The sequence below is a fragment of the Scleropages formosus genome, chromosome 22, assembly GCF_900964775.1.
Source record: "Scleropages formosus chromosome 22, fSclFor1.1, whole genome shotgun sequence".
In the NCBI taxonomy this organism is placed as follows: Eukaryota; Metazoa; Chordata; class Actinopteri; order Osteoglossiformes; family Osteoglossidae; genus Scleropages; species Scleropages formosus.
This window is the reverse complement of record NC_041827.1, coordinates 5,728,664-5,749,652: the sequence shown is the minus strand read 5'-3', so window position 1 is coordinate 5,749,652 and position 20,989 is coordinate 5,728,664. Positions and strand designations below refer to the sequence as shown.

Genomic DNA, 20,989 nt, shown 5'->3' with positions numbered 1-20,989 from the left:
CGAGTCCCACTTGGGGTGCTTTGTGACAGACTGGCGTCCCGTCCTGGGTGTGTCCCCTCCCCCTCCGGCCTTACGCCCTGTGTTGCCCGGTTAAGCTCTGGTTCACTGCGACCCCGCATGGGACAAGGGGTTTCAGACAGTGTGTGTGTGTGTGTGTGTGTGTGTTTCAGTGCTCTGCTGCTGACACCATACATAAAACCAAAAAAGTGTCTCACTGTCACCACACAGACCTTTTGGGAGATGCAACATCAAACTGGTGCTTATACAAAAATGAATAAAACGACACTAAACCTGTTTATAAAAATATACTATAATTCATTATAAATACTAAAAGAAACTGTAAAAAAAAAAAAAAAACACCAATAGACAGGGAATAAATATACATTTTTAAAAAATCTCCTCGTGTTCCTCTGGGTCGTCTCCCATAATCTAAAGACGTGCGTTTCGGGCGAATCGGGGAATCCGAGTTGCCCCCAGTGTGCGAGCGTGTGTGACAATCTATTACGCTGCTGTACCGCATAAGTGTCAATGACGGTACCATTTACTGTTGTACATAATGCATAGCAAGTGGCCTTGAACAAAAGGTACTGGCTAAATACTACATACTAATCATTGTACATTGCTTCGGAGGAAAGTGTCTCCTAAATGAAAACGTACCAAACTCGGTTCTGGTAAATGTGTAGAAGTAAGCCGCTTCCGTTCCGCCTCTGCATACTTCCCGTACTAAGGGCAAAACGAAATCATTAACGCTGAAAATGCAGTCACTCGGCCGGAAAGCAGAGCAGCTGGGCTCTCGTGAGTCGCAGGAGTCCGTTCGACGGACCCTCGCTCTAGGGTCGTGTTTCTTTACGTGATTTTCCGTGCCGATCTTGAAAATCACCGCACTTCCGAACGTAAAGACTGAACTAAGCGAGGTGAACGCCTTGCCGGATGGGGACGGCCATTATTCCTTTCCACATCGTTATAAATGCGATCGTAAAGCTGTAATATAGTATTTCACTGTAATCGCAGAGGACTAGTCTAGCCACAAGCGATGAATCAATTTTATGATAATCATCGGTAACTCTTGTAAACAGTGGATTACAGTACAAAGTATCATCTGCAGTGATTTATAGAAATTAGCAAGCATTTCGAATGTCACGTTTAATAAAAAGTGATGTTAATCTTTTACTGCTGAGTTTGCCCTGCTGGAGACGGGTTCCCCTTCTGAAGTCTGCGGAAGGTGAGAGTGTCGCCGGCTGGTTTCGTCCGATCCTCACCGAGCCCCCCGCCTTCAGAGCCCTAATTCCTTTTCACGCGGTTGACTATGACCCAGCGCTCAGGAAGAGAGGGACTCGGGGGGGCTCTCCTCCTCATCAGGACTCCGCTGCCTGGAGGAGAGATCCCCGAAACGCCGGCCTACGAGGTGTCGGCTTCCGACTCCGACCCCGTGAGCTCCGACTCCGAACCCACGAGAAAAGAGAAGGCGGTTCTCCGGGGCGCGGCCTCCCTTGCAGGGTGGAGAAAGGGATCCTCTCTCTCCGGTGATCCCGTGCGTCGCTCCGGCATCGGGATCCTTGGTTTGGGGATGGGCAGGGCGACGGCTGATTCCTCCTCACTCCGTCCCGCTTTCTCCTCCTTCTCAGTCCTACTCTCCCCACCCCTGCCCTTCCTCGGCCCCTTCTTCCGTACTTCTTCTCTGTGATCGAGGCCCCTCTTCCTCAGTTCGCTGCGCGTTAAGCTCTGAGCGCCTCTCCGAGCCCCGCCGGTTTCCGCGGCCCTCGACCTCCCAGCCCGAGAGAGAGCGCCCTTCCTTCCGCCTTCCTGTACCCCCAGCTCAGCGTCGGCCCTCGAACGTCCATTTCTCTCCGAGCTCCCCCCCTTTCTCCTCCTTCCCCTCCGAGTTTTCCCCCTTTCGTCCACCTCTGACCTCCAAGCCTTCCGGTGGACGGTGTCAGAATCACCTACTGCAGCCACACCCGACTTCTTGGGGTGCGGCGTGGAGGAGGGGGAGGCTGCTCTGAGATCATTGCCTAGAAAAGGAGGGAACGAAGGTAAAATCGCAAACCAGAGTACATCAGTAAGGACTTACGTCCAGCATCTATTCCACAGAGCAGGGGGTTAAACTGTATGCGTACATGAGGACAGCAGCGAGGCAGAGCCGCGAAGGCAGCGCTCTTACTAAAAGTCAGAAATTCGGCGGTAGAGCAGCAGCACACAAGAGCAAAAAGAAAAAAGACTAGGAATAACACATTCGAAAGGACCGTTGCTTAACGGTCTCGTCTTTCGAACGTGTCCTTGAAAAATGCCCCTGCCGTCAAATACTTAACCATATACCTTTAACTTGATTTATTATTATTTTTTAAATCAGGATACTTTCAAAACACGGAGGATACATGTGAATCGCTGCGTCTTAATTCCAAAGGACAGACCGTGCAGAAATTACAGATACGTTTTACTGCATTACTGCATTTATTAGCATAGTGAACAATTTAATGGGAGGAGGAAATGTAGAGGAACCAAAAAATGACGAACTAACAGGAATGGCTACCAACCGCATATTCTCTGTCCGCCCGATGACATAGAAACAGGGCTCGCCTAGTTTGGAGTTGGTCATACAGAGAGACAAACTGGACAGCTCCACTGAGAGTCAGAGAGAGGAGGAGGAGGAGGGACGGACGACACGGGGGGGGGGAGAAAGGCCACCCGAACGGGAGAAGAGCAAGACATTTAAAAACGTTGTTAGTGCACTGGCTGAATGTCTGAGCACCACAGCAACAGGAATCCAGAAGAACCAAAAGAGAAGGAAACTCGAGCGAAGAAGAGGAATGAGAAAATGCAGTTTTTTAAATGCTCGACATAACAAGCCGACTCCCTCCCCGCCCCCCCGGTCCCCGAGCCCCTCTCACTTCGCGCCCTCACCGTAGTCAGGCACGTATCCGTTCCCCTTTTTGAGAACCAGGTGGATTCTGGGACCCCCTCTGCGGATCTGCTCCACGGCCTGACCGTGGGTCATTCCCGCGGTGCTGTCTCCGTTGATCTCTACCAGCTGGTCGCTCACCTGCAAGGCACAGCAGCCGCGGCCTTCAGGTACAGTCCGCGCCTCCACACGTACGCATGCGCGGGCCACTTCCGCGGAAGGATCCCGGCGTAACAACCGCGCCGGCACGTCTTCAAGAACCGAAGTGACGAGAGATCCGCTACTCGAATGCGCGAAGCGCTCTTACGCCGAGATGCTCTGACTTTTAATTCTGATATTTTTAATAGGGGCCATAGAACACGCGCAGCCATCGATGGGTCCGGCGGCACCACGGGAACCGCGATACACATCGATCCACGAACGACCCGCGAAAACCACTCGGGCCAGCTGGTAGCGCAGCGCTTAGAGCTGCTGCCTTCAGACCCAAAGGTTGCAGATCCGATTCCCACCTCCAGCTGTAGGACCCTTGAGCAAAGCACTTACTCTGAATCGCTCCAATAAATCACCCAGCTGTACAAATGGGTAAATAGTTGTAAGTCGCTTCGGAGAAAAACATCGGCGAAATGAATAAATGTAATCTGGGAAGAAGAGCCGAAGAACTGAATGTCAATTGCCCAGACGCACGGTAAACGTAGATCTCGACATGTGATTTTTATATACGTCACCTTCTGATCCATATCGGTTTTGAGTGAGATGCAGAAAATTTAGTGATTGGTAATTTTTTAAGTGACGACTGGACGGACGAACATGTTGATCGCATCCAGAGTTTTCATAATACTTTCTTTGTAGGAGGGAACGGGCCAGATCCGGACAGACTCCTCTAGCGTAAAAGGAAGCTGTTCTCAAGTACCAACATTCTTGTCATGTTTCGAATGAGATTTAGTCTCACCTGAATCTTGTGGCTGCGTGAAGCAGGCCCCCCCTCCATGAGACCCAGTACATACAGGCCCATGTTGTACTCGCTGCCCCCCCGCAGGCTGAAGCCAAAGCCCGTCGGACCCCGTTCCAGATCCACACTGTAGTACCTGGAGTCCTGGTGAGAGGGGGAGAGGGAGGGAAGGAAGGGGTGAAAATTCTGAAGGAATCAACACATATAGTAGATTTTTAAAAAAAAAAAAAATAAAGTGTGGACCAACACAGAACAACGCACCACGTTTCTCCGCGATTTCTAATCGCCGACCTCACCTTGGGTCGAGACCTGTAACTCTTCCTGGTTCTGTAACTGGGGTCATACTCTGTGGACTCCGAGAGGCTCGAGGTGTCTGAGAGAGAGGAGGTGCTTAGGGTCAGTGAAGGTCACAGTGGGGGGGGGGGTGGTCCCATTCAAGTGCTTATTTATTTATTTATTTATTTCTACAGAGCCACAGAGAAGCACTGTGTGTGTGTGTGTGTGTGGGAGGGTGGGCTGCCGTGGCAGAGCATCGTGGAACACCATGTTACCACGGGAACAAACAAGCATCAGGGAAGAATAGCAGTTGGTCTTCGGACCCGCGCCGGCAGCGGCGTCTGACGAAACGAAAGCCTTTATGTCTACGAGTGCGCGGTAAACATCCCAAGGCGGTGGGGATACACCGCGCTGGGGACAAAATGCGGACGAGCAGAAAAGCGTCCAGTGCCTCCAAAGCGTCTTGCGGGGGAACGGCGAGCGAGCGGATACGCGGGTCTACCTACTGGAGCCGTTTCGGGGGACAACGGTGAGGCGCAGGGTATTTCCGGCACGGCGCAGGATCTGCGCGAGCTCGCGATGAGGCAAGGCCACCACGGAGCGCCCCTCCACAGCCTCCAGCCGGTCGCCCGGGCGGATCTGGCCACCGCGCGCCGCGGGACTGCCCCTCCGTACCGTCACGAAGCAGTGGGGCAGCAGGGAGGAGGCTGTTGGGACACAAGCGGAGGGAGAGAAGCCTTGGTGTGACAAACCGAATCCATCCTGCGGTGAAAGGACTTGCAGCGATGCTTGAAAGTGTGCGAAGCCCTTGTGCCCCTTAGTTTTACCGCAAAATGGGTATTTAATGAGAATCGGTGTTTCTCATGTGGCATAATAGGTGTGTAATGACCGATTCCATATGTTGCTTTACAGGAAATCATGTGTGGAGTAGAAACACACAAGTAGTGCAGGTGTAAAAATAAGCGAAGTCCAAGTTGCCTTGGTCACACCAGGTAGGTACGTAAAATCAGGGGTGTAAATCACGGTCATTTGTTCGTTTATAAGTTTAAGATTTACCATTTAAATTTTAGGGTTCGCACACTATAGGGATGGTCATTACTCATATAAAATACTAAAGCAACGTTAAATCACTGTACTTACGCTGAGAATCAGTTTGAAGGCAATAAGAAAAGTTCCTTCAATACTTTCCCATCAGTTACCCACAACGACAGCGTCTTAAGCCAGCAAGACGAGGCCCTTTCCCAGGGGCCGCGCAGGACAGACGGAGAAAAGAGGCGGTCGACAGCGAGCCTCAACGAACACCGTCTCACGAGCCGCCCGTCTCGAGCAAATAAGCTTCCGGCATCTCGGCCGATTAAGTCTTCGTTTGTCCCCCTGTGATCGGAAGCCCCGTTTCTGCATTCTGTAATCCACTGCACACTTACAGCCTTATCTGGGTTACAGCAGTCTTAGTGTGAGCGTACCGTCTAACGGAGGCTTCCCGTTGTCACCCATCATGCACGTAAAGGGAACAAACAATACTTAATCCATCCTTTGCCTTCCCGGAAAATTATCTCGTCACAATGCGCGACATTAAGCGGTCGCGTACGTAAGGAGACGCCGTTTTCCGAGGCCGAGGTCAAACAGGAAATCCGGCCACCTCGAATACCGCGGTTTCGCGTGTCCTCGAAAGCTGAGCGATGTTCGCAAGGAGCAGGAAAGCCGTCTTCCGCCCTTGTGTCACTCCATACCCGCGAATGTCAATATCAGCCATCTGCACGTGAAATATAGTTAATCCACGAGCAGTTTCTGGATACAGGACAGCGCACATATATGAGACTTGAACAGAGAGGCGGAAGGACCGTCCGCACCGCAAGGAGGTTTTCTGCTCCGCTGGACGTGACATTAGCGAGCGATGAGAAGGCACGTGACCGACCGACGGGGAAATGAAATCAAAGTAAAGATTAAAAAGTACTTAAGGACGTTGAGAAAAGGCGGCGTAATCGCAAGATCAAATCAACGCCAAATCCCTCGGACCCCTGGGAGGCTTTTTTTGGAACGATAAGAAGGATGCGGCCAATAAACGCTGGGGTAACGGCCAGAAGGAGGGAAACGAAAGAACGTATCAGGAGGAGAGCGGAGGGAGGAGAAGTAATGACACGGGCTTTTGGTACCTTGCCAAGGAGAACACGTCTGGTCCGTAACATCATCTGCGGTCCAGTGCTCCCGCGGTACCAAAACGCACTTGTACGGTCACATCTGAGCTGAGGATTAAGTCCAGAGAGATCGGAGCTCTCCTCGACAGCTCTCCCCCTTCAGGGGCTGAAGACGCTCGCAACGTCCTTCGCAGCTTGCCCACCCCTCGATGTCCGGCAGACCTGTTCCGAAGGGGCGCCGCGCACCTGGTGCAAGGGATTATGGGGAAAAGCTTCTCATCCAAGAGCTCTCTGTGTCATGGGAGGTGCGTGGGTGGGACGGAGACTGCAGGACTCCGTGTGCAATCGGTGCGCGTGGGCGGGCGAATTTCTTCGCCTCTCCGCGTGTCAGCGTTTTTGTTTTCATAAGTACATACTAGAAAATGTGACTCGGCCGACCTTTTCGGCTTAGCCATTTCCTAAAACAAGGTGAAAAGCGGCGAGCGTTACCACGCTTTGGATGCACTCAGCACCCAACACCCATACTACTTAAATCCTCGTATGAAAGTTAAATATTATGCAGCTATAGCAATAAACTGAACAGAAGACGGTCCAGTTACACCTTGTTTCTGTTCTTCGCTGGTCCACAAGGTCGGTCCGCTCCATCTCCTCGTCACATAAGCGCACGCACACACACAGGCTGAAAACGCTCGTCCCGAATGGGGTCGCGGTGAGCCGGAGCCTAACCCGGCAACACAGGGCGCGAGGCCGGAGGGGGAGGGGACGCACCCAGGATGGGACGCCAGTCCATCGCAAGGCACCCCAAGCGGGACTCGAACCCCAGACCCCCCAGAGAGCGGGCACAGGCCAAATCCGCCGCGCTACCACACCCCCTCCTCGCATAAGTTATGATGTAATATTTTGCAAACGGCTAATACATGATTTTGCAAGTTAAACACAATACAGGTGGTCCCTGACTTACGATGGGGTTACATTCCGCGAAACCCATCATGAGTCAAAAATGCATTAAATACACCTAACCTACCAAACATCATAGCCTGGCATACGTGCGATGGCCATTACGGGGTTGCCGCCTTCATGCTGGGCAATTATCTCGAGTTTCTCCTCGGGACTAACTGCCCTCCTCTTCTTCTTCCCACCAGTAGCAGGAGACACAGATGAGCGTTTCTGTGACAAGTACGGATGCATAAAACAACCACATGACAGACTGGGAGATGCGGATCGCTGCCGCTGCTCAGCATCGCGAGAGAGTATCCCTCCGCGTGTCGCTCGCCCGGGAAAACATCGAAATTCAAATTCGAAATACGGTTTCTGCCGAACGTCTCTCACAAGCTCACCACCGTAAAGTCGAAAAATCGTAAGTCGAACCATGGGAAATCGGGGAGCATCCGGACGGGCCTTCGGGTTTTTTTTCGGGAGGAAAGCCGACTGCTTATGGAGCACTTGAGTACGGCAAGCCTTTAAGAAACTTGCACATGTACGACTTCGTTTCATGCCATCTCTTCTCATGTTTTCAAACAACCGATCTGCCTCCCCCCCCCACTGTTCCCTGAAATGGAAGCTGTTGTTTGTTCGTGTTGCCAGGAGGGTTACGTAACACATAACAAAGAGCGTGCGTGAACAATGCCCACACACTTAATCAATACTCACAAGACCCGGGGGCCGGATAAATCACGACGAAGAGAAACGAGCTCACGGAACGGCAGGCGTTCGCAACCGGTAATCATGAGAGGAACGTCCCGGCTTTTCGGATACTAAATAATGAAAGCGATACGGCGAACGAGCAGTCTGTTTCGCTTTGTCGGAGATCCTTTTCATCTCCGAAAACACTCATTATTTCGAACAAAAGCGTGAAGGAAAACTGCCCATAACGTGTTATTACAATAGATGGAGGTGGAAGAGTTACAAACAGGGAAATGAAGGCCAATTAAAAAAAAGTACAATATCTAAATGATGAAAAAATACAAAGGACTCAACTGAAAATACCAACGGTTTGCGGCGGGAACTGGCAGGGCCAACGACGTTCACCGTGACATTGACTGACGTGCCAAAAGCAGCGGAAAGGCAGTATCCCCGACATAGGAACAATTTCCTGTACGTATTCGACGGCCTCGGTCACCAATTCCCCCGGAGGAGGAGGACGGCACAGTGGCGCAGCAGGTAACGCTGTTGTCTCACAGTGCCTGGGCCATGGGAGGGGACGTGGGTTTGATCCCCGCTGAGTCCGTGCAGAGTTTGGGTAGGACTGAAAATGTGCATTTCAAGCGATTCGGTGACAAATTTGCCCGCCGCGTGTGCGTGAGAGAGCGCGGGCAGATAGGTGAGCGACTCACTATAGGTATCCCTACTTCTCTCCTTACAACAATTCTGTGAGCTTCAAAGGTCATCTGGTGGCTGCTTGTAGAATGCAGCTTTCCGGTCAAACGCACACACACCATGGCTATCCATAGAGGCGCACTATTTACATGGTTGAACATAGTGCTTAAGCAGCAGTCAGCCAAATTCATTTAATTTTTCCACATTTGCCAATTAACCTGATTTTTTTTTTTTTTTATTTCAATCACAACGTTACACTCACACACACACATTGACTGAAACCGCTGGTACCGAGCAGGGCGGCAGCGAGCCGGAGCCTAACCCGGAAACGCAGGGCGCAAGGCCGGAGGGGGAGGGAACACACCCTGGACGGCACGCCAGTCCATCACAGGGCACCGCAAGCGGGACTCGAACCCCAGACCCACCGGAGAGCGAAACCCAGCCAAAACCGCTGTGCCACTGCACCCCCCACAATGTCATGCTGTATTTCATAAACGGAACTTGGATTTTGTTTTCAGATAACAGTTTTCTTGCTCATGTTTCGTTTTAGCCATATGCAGGTAGTTTTGGAAGTAACACACATTTATGTTCTGATCCTTTCCCTGCCTTGAAGTAGGCAGTTATGAAACAGAGCATCATGCAACAGGATATTTGCATTACTTCAATTAGCTAACAGTTTTCTCCAAAGTGACTTATTTACCCCAGTTATACAGCTGTGGAATTGTCCCAGAGCAATTTAGGGAAAACACCTTATTCAAGGGTACTACAGATGGAAGCGGGATTCAAACCTGTGACCTCCGGGTCTAAAGACAGCCACTCCAACCACTGCGCAACCAGTTGTACCCAACCTAGGTTTCAGCATCAGGTGTGAATCATGCTCAGTCTATGTGCATGCGTTTTGCATGCTTTCATAGGTTTCCTCAAGGTGCTCTGGTTTCTTCTCACAGTCCAAAGATACGTATTTTAGGTGAACTGGTGACCCTAAATTGCTTTTGGTGAGTGAATGTGTGCAGTGTGGCCATCCAGTGTGCACCCCTAGCAACAAGCAAACCCCACCCATGAATAAATGAAGGGACTGGTTTTAAAATACATTATGATTCAGCGGTAAATGTGAGAAATCAAGTGACGAACAGACTTCCGGTCTCTATCGTTTTGAGTCGAGGACCAAGTGTACGTGGCACAGAATTGATATTTTTTATAATCAAAACACGTACGTGATGGCTATTACATTGGCAAATATGATGAAGGAACACGTCTGGCGTGAACTCCCACACCACCCATTGTGACAGTTGCCCTGGAGATACGGGTGATGAACAAGAGGCAGGTGACCGCCTGCGAACCCCCTCTCCACGGACGCAGAGTCACAGCTCGCACCGTAGAGACGGCCATCTACATAAAGCGGCAGAGCCTACGGGCCTTGGGTTTTCAGGTCAACTCGCTGTAGCACAGCACTAATCTGCGAAGAGCCCAGCATGTACCGTGTGGCACAGCTTCACACACACACACACACACACACACACACTCATTCCGTATTGAAGCGCAGACCAATCCGACGCTGGTGTACAGAAGATACGCAGCCCTGCTTGGAAGTGTGTGACCCCTACAGGGACGTGCCGCTCGGTCCTGCCTCGGCGACGCCGCGCTCTGTCGGCGTCGACAATAAACGCGTTCAAACCGGAGCAAATGGACCGAACGAAGCCGTTTCTCCGAAGCTGAGATATTTCGTTTCTGCTTAATTTGCAGGGTTTTACACTTTGATCACTGCTGTAATTTAGCACCTAAATGTGGTGTAGATTCCACCTCTATTTATAACCAAATGCTCCCAGTCATTTTCTGACGATGTGTGTGAACCCTATAGGGATGGTCACTATTTCTGTATAAAATGTTAACGTAATCTCAGTAAGTCGAAACTTAAATCTTGCACATATAAAATGAAAAAAATGATTATGACTGACACACTAGATTCCACCTACTTGGTTTAAATAACAGCAGTTTGGGGATCAATTACTTTTGCCCCCATATTACCATGTTTCTACTACACACATGATTTCCTCAAAAGCAACATATGAGATCGGTCGTTACACACCTGTTATGTCACATGAGAAACCCTGATTCTCATTAAATAACCACGTCATGGTGAAACTAAGGGACACCAGGGGTTCACATACTTTGAAGCACCACCGTACATGTTTCATGACACTTTGACCGACCCTAGCCACTGGAAGGTGACGCCCGAGTGCGAACGTGCGGCGGCAATAACTATTATAACTCTCACTCAGCCTAGAATGTACAGAAATACATGAGACTCAACATACAGATCACTGGGTTATTCTATGCCAACACAGGTACCGCAGTATCACTTAGTAATGAAAGAGAGGATTTAGATGTAAAATTAAGAAGTTTTTTTTTAATTCAGTACAAACAGGAATAAAATTACAACTGATACGACTCAATATACTTCCATCCCTATGCCAGATAATACGAGTGTGTCGCTGCCGCTGTCAGTGCAGGAGCAGTAGGACAAGTCCTGATGCACACGCTCTAGTGACACTTAAGAGTAACGGCTGTGTGAAGCACTGCTGTCCTCAACTGGGCTGAGAGGACTGGACTACGACCCGACTCAGCTGATCATCTTAAACTCCTCACACAACAGTACAGGTGGTGAAGCTTCCGGATGCGCTGATATATTACGTAATCTATAACATCTATGATTATATAAGTAGGTACGGATGAAGACGCCTGCAGAGCACCTGGCTACACCGCAGCCCCCGACAGCGACTGCCACCCCTGTCGGTTCCACTAGAGGGACCCGGTAGGAAACCCCATCTGGTTATTTCTACCAAGCGCAATGTCGTCTCCGTTGCTATGGGAACGGTGAGCGGCTCCCCACGGATGGCAGCACGTCCAGCCTCGGGGTGCCGCGCGAGGCTACACCATCCTCAACAGGATAATCCCACTCAAAGTCTTCATAAGCGCAGAAACGACAAAGCAACGCGCAGACCAGGAGAGCAACGACAGTCCCCCCGTGGACCGAAATCTCGCTGCGCTTCAGTACAGTTCGGCTGCCTACGGAATCCTCGACTCCCCCCGTCCGCGATGGGCGCGACGAGGACCGGCACCTGCGGGAAGCAGCAGCAGCACTTTTACAGCCAAACCCACACACATCTCAGAGAAGTGAATTCTGCTGGGCACACATCAAGCAAACTGGAGGGAAAGCGTCACAGATGCATTGTGGGAATTTTCACCCTGCATTACAATAAGTAGCACTGCGGTACCGGAAGGCTATGGGTTCTTTAGTGGCCCCAAGCGAAGGCTGGGATGGACGCTGACACCTCGGCCAGAGAGAGCTCCTGGAACTCCTTAGCGAAAGGACCGAGTCGCCAAAAGGTCTGACGTCGTTTCCGAAGCGCCGAGCGAAGACGCGAATCTTGGCCCAATCTGATTCTCAACATGGTTGCCAAATTTTTTAATAGTTCAGCAAAAACAAGGTGACTCATCATTTGGAAAAACCAGCACGTTGATGACAGAGCCAGTGGTAAAGCAGGCATGCACGGGGAGAGCATCTACACTCACTCGACGTACACTTGTTCGTACCTCGTCGACTCCTCTGTACAAGGTGACGTGAAAAGACAGGAATATTGAAAATCATTCACCTATTTATGCAATGGAGCAATAAAACACAAACACACATCAAGCTCAGTTTAGATTCCCCATTTCACGGGACTCGCATCCCATTGGCCTGTGGGAGGAAACCAGAGCACATGGAGCAAGCGAAAACTGCACACGGACTGAGCCAGATTTGAACCCGCATCCGAACCCACAGCCCAGAAACAGCACGACGGCGCCAGAACACGTCCACACGTTCTAAAAATTGTGAAGCAGAATTGTGAGAAGGGAACCGCCGAATGATTTCTTAGAACCGCCTTCCGCGAAGCAATATAAGTTATCATCAACGTCTGTCCGATCTCAGAAAAGCAAACTAAGACCGGTCTGACCCGAATACCTGGTTTTACACGAACACAAGGGACCATTCTGATGAAATCCCTCAAAGTGTTCAACCGAACGTGACCGTCCACCTACGAGGCTCCGAGTGTCGTCTATACCCTCCTCTCCAAAACTCAAAAGCTCTGCATTCATCCAACGGTCAAACTCATCCTTGTGAGTTACCAAACTCCACTTCTTCCCCAAAATAAATCTTGTTTCTGACTCGTTATATAAAGTGATATAAAGCAATAAAACTAAGCTCATCTATCACGAATTTACACTCACTTGTTCTTCGGAAGTTACATTAAGCAGAGCGCACGTTACATTATAGCTCAGTATCGGTATATTTATTAACTGCGGGCAACATTAGACCCAATACATGTAATATTTTTCTTCAACTTGGGTTTCTGCCAAAGTATTTGTGTGGGTCTTGAACACAACCAGGTTAAGAAGCACTTTTACTGTCACTACCCTCTGCACGGACAGACAGCATCAGTGCTGTTCTCAAAAGTCCTTAGTCGTGATCATGAAATGATGTCAAGAGCAGTCGCCAGTACAGCTATGTAATAAAATCAAAATGAAAAATCGCACAGTCGTGTGGTCTGGAACGCAACGGAAAGGAGATTCAGAAACAGACGGAGTCCGTAAGAAGAAAATTTCATTTCCGAACAACTAACGATCGCGTGTATTGAATAAGCTGTCCGAGAGTTGATCCCATCACGAGTGACGCAATCGATATTTCTGGACGTCGGGAAGCGACGCACCTTTACGAAAGCTTAACTGGGCAAGAGGTTACCAGATTGACACTCGTAAGGGATCGGCAGTATTATATTACTATTTTTATTTTTAGCATTATATTACCTCGCCTAGTGTAAAAAGGGTGTAAAAAATAAAGAAAAAAGTACAAACACAACTTATCTGTGTCAAAGTGAAAAAGAGCTCTTGCTCATGGGTCTCACCAGCCTGAGGTTTGAGCTCCATCACAGCGACCGACGTTTTCACACACACACACACACACACACGGCCGCACTCAAACTTCCATACACAATTATTACCTTAATGATATGCAAAGACAAACGCACAAACTCGCAAACACAAGTACCTAAACACCCAAGAGCCATCCATCCTACACTCAACGCCGCTGCAGTGCTGTCCTACAGCAGCGCTCTACCAGCCTAAATCTACCACCAGCGGCAAGTACCACGGTGCTACGGCATGTCTACGAAAGGCAGATAAAGAGAAACATAATTACGTTTCGAGTCCTTCATAGTTTTCAAAGCAGATTGCAGCCGCTCCAACATTGCTCCGTGAATGTGAGTGCGTCCGGACGAGATACGGTCGCAAATCCCAAACAGACCCACTTTCGTGAAAGGGTAGAGCCCAAAAGGCAAGAAACTACATGGGGGGGGAAAAACAGACGCAAAACATTTCTTTTTTGGGTCACGGCTGAGGTTAACGTATTACAGTGAGTGTATGTACATTGAGGAATCGAGGATTGCGGGAGCAACAGACAGAAAGAGGGAGCAAACGGGTGGGAGAGAGAGAGAGAGAGAGAGAGAGAGAGAGAGAGAGAGAGAGAGAGAGAGAGAGTGTGTGTGTGTGTGTGTGTGTGTGTGTGTGTGTGTGTGTGTGTTTTAATCTGCAGACTAAATGAATCCTTTTCCTGCTTGGGAGGAGGGATCCTGCATAGAGACCCAAGGATGGACTGTGGTACCCAGGCTGGGAGAGGTGATGGACATCGGTGGAGGCTGGGAGACGATGAAGATGAAAGAAGGACATGAGTGCTGCTACCAGAGTAGTCAGAGCTGCTAGCTTTAGCTTAGACCCAGAGGTTACAGGTTCAAATCCCAGCCACAATACCCTTGAGCAAGGCACTTACCCTGAATTGCTCCAGTATAAATTACCCACCTGTGTAAATGGATAAATAATTAGCTTAACACTATAAGTCACTTTACATGTATTCACTTAGCAGAGGCTTTTCTCCAAAGCGACGTACATCTCAGAGAAAATACAATTTGTGCATTACATTAGGAGAAAGAGAGACATAGTTGCAGACATGTGATTCTTCAGTAAACTTTGTTTCTTTCCACTTTATGCACCGATGTTCATCGCACAAGTAGGTGCAGAAAACTCAGGACAGACGAATCCTGATCCCCTTCCTACATTTTTTTATAAGGTACACAAACATTCACATACAATACAGGAGGTGCAGCTGTGTAAAGGTTTATCTGGGCATGATCATAAAGCTACGGTGCATGAACAGTTACACCATATATGAGCTGGAGAGATCTTGGGCGAATTGAGTCTGGAAAAGGTGAATTTTCAGACCCTTCTTGAATGTAGACAGAGTTTCAGCAGTTCTGAGCGAGAGGGGAAGGTCACTGCATCACAACGGAGCCAGAACCGAGAACCTCCGTGTTTTACTTTGAAAAAAAAAAAAAGTAAATGTAAATGTGTGCTTTCTTTCCAGAGTGTTAGGGTGAGACCTGGAGAGGACACAAAGACATGGCCAGAAGTATGTTTAATTAGGGCAGAAGGGGAACAAGGAGCAGGGGCACATTTTCCCAAGAGCTCTCTGCAGATCTTGTCTTAAACTGGTGATTTCTAAGTGTTTTGCAAACACCATTAACTGGGTTGCAATAATAAGAAGAAGCCTGTCTCAGGTTCAACGCTGCAGTGGCTCTAACAGGACAGTCTCACCCTGAGATACATCCATTTGAGTTATGAAAATTTTACTTTGGGGAGGGGACTCATTTAATGCCCCTAATTTGTCTTACAAGGCATTTCTTCCTATTTAGGAGAACCATATATGGATTTCAGCATGTAGCCCCCCCTCCCTAGTAAAAACGCAGTAAAAGGATTCAGCAGTAACTGACTAGCGGTAACATTCAACTCAGTTATCTTAATGCTTCATATTTTCAAAGGTCTTACTTCCACCTCAAATTTTATCAATTATGAAAACTCATTTAAACTATCGATTCCACTCTTGAACTTAACTACTGTTCTTATTTTAACATCCTGCCAGTTTCTAGAAAACGTCTCACAAATCTTTCCAGCTTCAATGCAATAAATCGATTAAATGCTGACGAGCAGAGACCATGGGCAGCCGTCCCAATGTTCGAGATTTTTTCCGACGATAGATTTGTCATATTGATGCCCTCCTGGAAGTTCACAGAAAACGTTTAGGGGTGACACTTTATGCGAAACGCCGATTTTGAACGGGACGTGTGCCTGTTTTTCGGCACATTTAAATCTTTCCAGATTACAGCGCGACTTATAATGTACAACTTGCAACCACCATGTTTCTAAAGTCTCGAATCTTTTAATGGCAATTAAAAATGTGTAGAAACATTCCAACATTACAGCCAGTCAAAGCTGTCCAGCTTATCGTGCCAAATTAGGCAAAAAGGAGGAAAAATCTAAATGCTCAGTCATAAACGTATGAATACTCTATTCACCATTTCGAAATAAGCTATGAAGCCCCAAAAAAGCAACAATATTTCACACTCTCAAAGCAGTTCGTTCTGTTGCCAATCGATACAATCTGTCACGCCCCCCTCGGCGCAGCGGGGATCACCTGCGGCGGATCAAGGGACGGGGGCATAAAAGGGAGGTTCGGAGCACTCAGACGCGGAACCTTGTTCAGCCTTGTTCATCGCTCTTCGTGTGCTCACAGACCTACCTACCTACCTACCTACCTACCTACCTACCTACCTACCTTTCCTGTTCTACCCGTCCTCAACCCTGTTCTCCCATCTCCTCTCCCTCCCTTCTCTCGACTCCACGATTTCCACGATCTCCTGCTTGTCTCACGGATTATTATTGTCCCCCTGGTTACGTTTGTTCATCGGCGACCCTTGGCTTGTTTCGTGACCACGTTTCTCGGATTCCCCCATTAAACTCCGACGCTCCGCGCTCGGGTCTGACGGCTCCTTCCGGTGCGACACCGCGACACAATCGAAACCGCCGTAATCCGCCGGAACAAGCGAATGCCACGCAGGTGCCGGGAAAAAGTCTTCAAAATACTTCTATAACCACTCACTGCGTTCGGTACAGATTAATCGGCAGCACCCGTGCGCGAGCACACGATCGCCGCGAACCGAAGACATATTCAGGACTTCATAGAGCTGCACGTCCTGTGAAGGAATCTCGCTCATCCCTTCCTAAAATGTTATAAGGAAAAAAAAAAAAAAAAGAGGATCGCAGACATGTGAAACCCTTTACCGCGCTGATGCACAGAAACTTGTGCGGAAGCAAATATTGCAAGTAAGCAGACTGGGCGGACGAGACGCTGCAACGGAATTCTGGGAGCTGTATCTGGGAGAGTAATATTCCGGTTAGATGCACTGCGGCAGCTCGACTGCTTTCTAAATGTGAGCGTCGACTTATTTATAGTACTAAGAAATCAAACGGTGCGTATGCATCGTACCGCGTTACGGAGGCACGTTTCCACCAGCGGTTACCCTGCTTTAACATCCCCGGCGGAGAGACCGCGAGACACTGGAAGCAGAGACGAGTAACAGGACTGGTGACCCCAAACAGAAAGAAGCGAGACCCTTACAGGCCTCGGATGCCCTCGCAATAAGGTATGTTACCGAGCGCACGGGAACCTCGGTAATGCGCGGTCAGACTCCCAGAGCCGCGCCCACGCACACTCAAAGCACACAAGGATATATTAAACCCCAAACCATATTTCGGTGCACGCTGCTGTTGCGCCACAATTTAAAAAGAAGCAGCTCGGCGCAATAAGCCGCTGCCCGAGGCAGGAAAGACAAACACCTCATATTGGAATTCAATAATGTATAAGAGGTAAAGTGGCAGCGATCTCGGCGTGGTTGACCTTCTCCGGAGCGGCACGCGTGGCGCCCACGGGTATACGGCGGCAGGCTGTCTCACGGCAGCCGCTCACCTCTGCTTCTCTCCACGTCCTTCGACGCGATCACAAAGCCAAAGCCCTCTCCCGGCCTCCTCTTGAGCTCTACCTCGAAAGCCCGGGACAGGTGGGGGTTTCTCGCCTCCTCTTGGCCCCTGGCTGCAGCTCCCCTGTCGTCCGGGACACCCTCGTCCTCCATGCCCTGCCAGTCTCTGGGCTCCAGGGTAAGCGTGATGGGTATGGAGTCCAGGAAGCTGGTGCTCTGAACCAGAGTGGGCTTGTCCAGGGTTTGAGATGAGGCTTTGAGGGAGGTCTTAGGGGGTCCAAATGCATCCGACTGCGCGGCTGCGACCGGAGCCGGGTGGTGGAGAGATGGATGCGTTCTTTTAGCGGCATTTGGAGAAACTGGAGACCGTAAGCCTGAAAAGAGAACGTTTTTAGCGAGGAAAAACAACAGTTTAAAAAACGCCCATTACGTGCTCCATGTGAACAGCATTTAGAAAAGACTTGTCATATACATCATTATCATTATTACTACTATTAATTATTGTTGTTGCTATTTCTGCCTGTTTAGCAGGCCTACGGGGATATTCCGCAAAAATTCACAAAAAATAAATCACGTGAAAGAAAAAGGAAGAGCAGCAGCACTCCACGGCGCTCGGCCGTGTCCGGTCTAGTTTTTAAAATGAAATAAAGCTGAATGCATGCCGGCGGTGCGCGCTTCAACTAGTCGGAAAGATACTTACTGCCCCTGTAAACCAGTAAGACCACTTCTCCTTGTTTCGTGTGTTCCTGCAGCACTCTCTGCACCTGAATCGACAACACGTCGCTTAGGCCTAGAGTCTAAACAAGCACAGAACTCGAGATCGTCTGCTCCCGGGGCGCGGGCGTCTCGCGCTCCGTTAAGCCACGGCGAGGTGATGAACGGTACGTTACGGCCGAAGGCCGTACAAATAATGTGACTTATAGCACGAGATACGGATAACTATTAGAGGAGAGGTGAACCGAGCCCGATGCGTGTCGAGGAGGCGGGACCTCCGCTATAAGGCCCTCCCCCCTTGAATCCTTACCGCAAACTTTGGGTAGAAGTCTGACTTACCATTCTCAGTAGGAAACTCGGTGCTCGCTCACCTCCTGCACCCTGCTTGTCCCTACGTCTCACCTGTGCGAAGCTGAGACTCTGCACATCGGCTCCGTTGATCTTGATGATGGCGTCTCCCGGCTGAAGGAAGGGGCACTGCCTTCGGTCCCAGACCCGCTTGACCACCGCCAATCTGCCCCCCTGGCCACCGGCCGTCACACTGAAGCCCATGCCGCCTACGGCTTCGCTTCTGCCCAGGGCGACGGGCACCAGCTCCCCTCCAGCCATGCCGATGGCTCCAGCGGCCACGCCTGGCGAGGGGTCGCTGCCGGGGCTGGTGCTGTCGCTGGTGCTGGCGGGGCAGCCGTTGAAGCCGCAGCGCGGGCTCTCTGAGGGGCGGGGACCCAGGAGGGAGGCCTGGGGTTCGACGGTGCGTAGGCGGGCGCCCCTGGGTGAAAGCGAGCCCCCCTTCTCCCGCAGGGGCTGCGAGAGCCTGGAGACGGGTAGGGTCGAGGCGGACGGTCCGGGGGGCTGCTGACGCTGAGGAGGGGGCGCAGGGAGGGAATTGTTGTTGTGGTTACGGACCAGGGAGACTCTGTGCGGAGAAAGCATGGCACAGCATAACGGTGAATAAGAGTAAAACACCGCAGAAAGCATCACGGGTGCAGCCGGACACAGCATCACCAACAACCCCGTCTCTGAGATGTGGCTACGGATGTTCCTCGAGCACCCGCTGAATTCTCCAACTGCTACGAAGGCCTAAGTAGCTGACAAAAGTCTGACAGAAGGCACCGTGAGTAGGCGCTGGAGTAAAGCGGTTTACGTGCAAAAGGGTGGCATCGGAAGATGCGAGCGGGATACCTGTGTGAGCTGACTTGAGGCACCCCCTCGCCATCACTCTGACTGGTGGAGGAGCGGTCGGGCGGAGGCGGAGGGGGGATGCCCTTCAGCGAAGGGGGCCGGCGGACAGGGAGCCCCGCGTCGCTGCGGGAGTGGGAGGAGGATGGGCCGTGGGGGGCGACGGAGAGACCGGGGGCGTTGCCGTTAGCGTCCAGCGTCACGCCTGCCTGCAGGCCGAGGAACGGCGCGTCCGCGTGAGGCCGGACGCCGCCGTGATTGAGTTTGTGCGCCTGCTGACGGAGCGCCCGGGGCTGGGATGTGGCGGGGGGGCTCGGCGGGTCCGGCGCAGCAGACGAGGTGGGCCGGGGCTGTTTGGGGCAGCCGTCCGGGTTGTACAGCATGGGGTATCCCCTCCGAAGAACCACGTCCACGCTCTGCCCCGCGGGGACAGACTTGAGGATCTCCACAACCTCCTTGTGAGACACGCCCAGGACGCAGGTGTCACCGATGTACACCAGGATGTCCGCTAAGAACACGGAGAAATGGGAGGAAACGGTCATCTTTTATCGAGTAACAGGGCGAGACACCGGTGTGGCATGAGGACGAAAGCTCCCATGGTCCCCTTCTCAAAACGTAAAACGCTGAACTAAAATACCGCCCGCGGGATTTACATCAGACGCCAATATGAGTTATAATAATACCAACATTTACATTTACACGTATTCATTTAGCGGACGCTTTTCTGCGAAGTGACGTACGTCTCCGAGCGACACAAAGAGTGCAGTACGTCAACAGGAGGAGGGCTACGGACGCAGATACGTGACGCTCGACTATAGTCCAGTTTATTAAAAATACTATTATCAGAGATAAGGGCAAAGCAAAGCTGCAAGAGGAGAACGCTAAAGAACACGTGAATGAGTGAGTAGGGTCAAGCATACGAGTCCAGCTGAAGAGGGAACCCGTCACTGTACGACAAATCTGGATTTCTTCATACTCCCCCAGAGGCCTTTCCTAGGCAAACCAGTCACGTGACACCATCTGCCACCTCCTCCACAGTCTCCGCACCCCCCACCTTCGTCGTCCTGCACTCCTTACCGCTTGCAGTCCTGCCTTTCGCTAGACTCGTCTCAACACACACCCTACCGCATCCATCCTGCAACCTCACACCTTCACATTACCCAGACTGTTCCCCACTCCCGCATCCCAAGAGGAACTTGCTATCCCAAGCCCTGGCTCTTCCCAGCCTGCGGCACCGAGCAATGCCCCGTAAACCTCCCGGATAATTCGGTCTGCCAAACCGACAAAATAAATAGGTGCGTATTTGTACGCTTGCACGCGTCCCAGAGCGCGTGCGTCTTTGTGAGTGCGGCGATCACCGGATTATGCTGCAGCGCACGGACCCGTCAGGATTTGCTAGAGATTGAGATATTCTCTCTGTAGAGATCTCAGAATCGCAGCCTTAATCCTGTGGAAAGAGGGGGAGCGAGAGACTGGGGAGGGGGTCGGAACGGGAGCAGAGCCGCTGTTATCCTAAGCCATGTAAATCCTTGCTAATGGGCAGTCGGAATGCACGTGCGGCATCCCTTCTGGGCGGAACTCCCGAAGACGATGGACTCGGACCAGCCCTTGACACAGG

The 20,989-nt window shown here is 50.7% G+C and overlaps 1 protein-coding gene across 6 annotated transcripts in view; it reads right to left on the bottom strand.

Moving 5' to 3' along the window:
- Positions 1-402: 402 nt before the first annotated feature.
- The window catches only part of magixb (MAGI family member, X-linked b), a 47,547-nt gene continuing 26,960 nt past the window's right edge, over positions 403-20,989 (bottom strand). For 2 of the 6 annotated variants that reach the window (XM_029247933.1, XM_029247932.1), the window contains 9 exons: positions 19,375-19,879; positions 18,595-19,108; positions 18,179-18,242; positions 17,469-17,852; positions 4,631-4,831; positions 4,145-4,221; positions 3,849-3,992; positions 2,902-3,040; positions 403-2,012 (listed from right to left, as the gene is read on the bottom strand). In XM_029247933.1, the coding sequence (XP_029103766.1) occupies positions 1,399-2,012; positions 2,902-3,040; positions 3,849-3,992; positions 4,145-4,221; positions 4,631-4,831; positions 17,469-17,852; positions 18,179-18,242; positions 18,595-19,108; positions 19,375-19,879 (2,642 nt within the window). In that variant the 3' untranslated portion in view covers positions 403-1,398. Of the gene's footprint in view, positions 2,623-2,901; positions 3,041-3,848; positions 3,993-4,144; positions 4,222-4,630; positions 4,832-17,468; positions 17,853-18,178; positions 18,243-18,594; positions 19,109-19,374; positions 19,880-20,989 lie in introns of all 6 variants that reach the window. The other 4 variants (XM_029247936.1, XM_029247934.1, XM_029247935.1 and 1 more) reach the window with 3 other exon arrangements.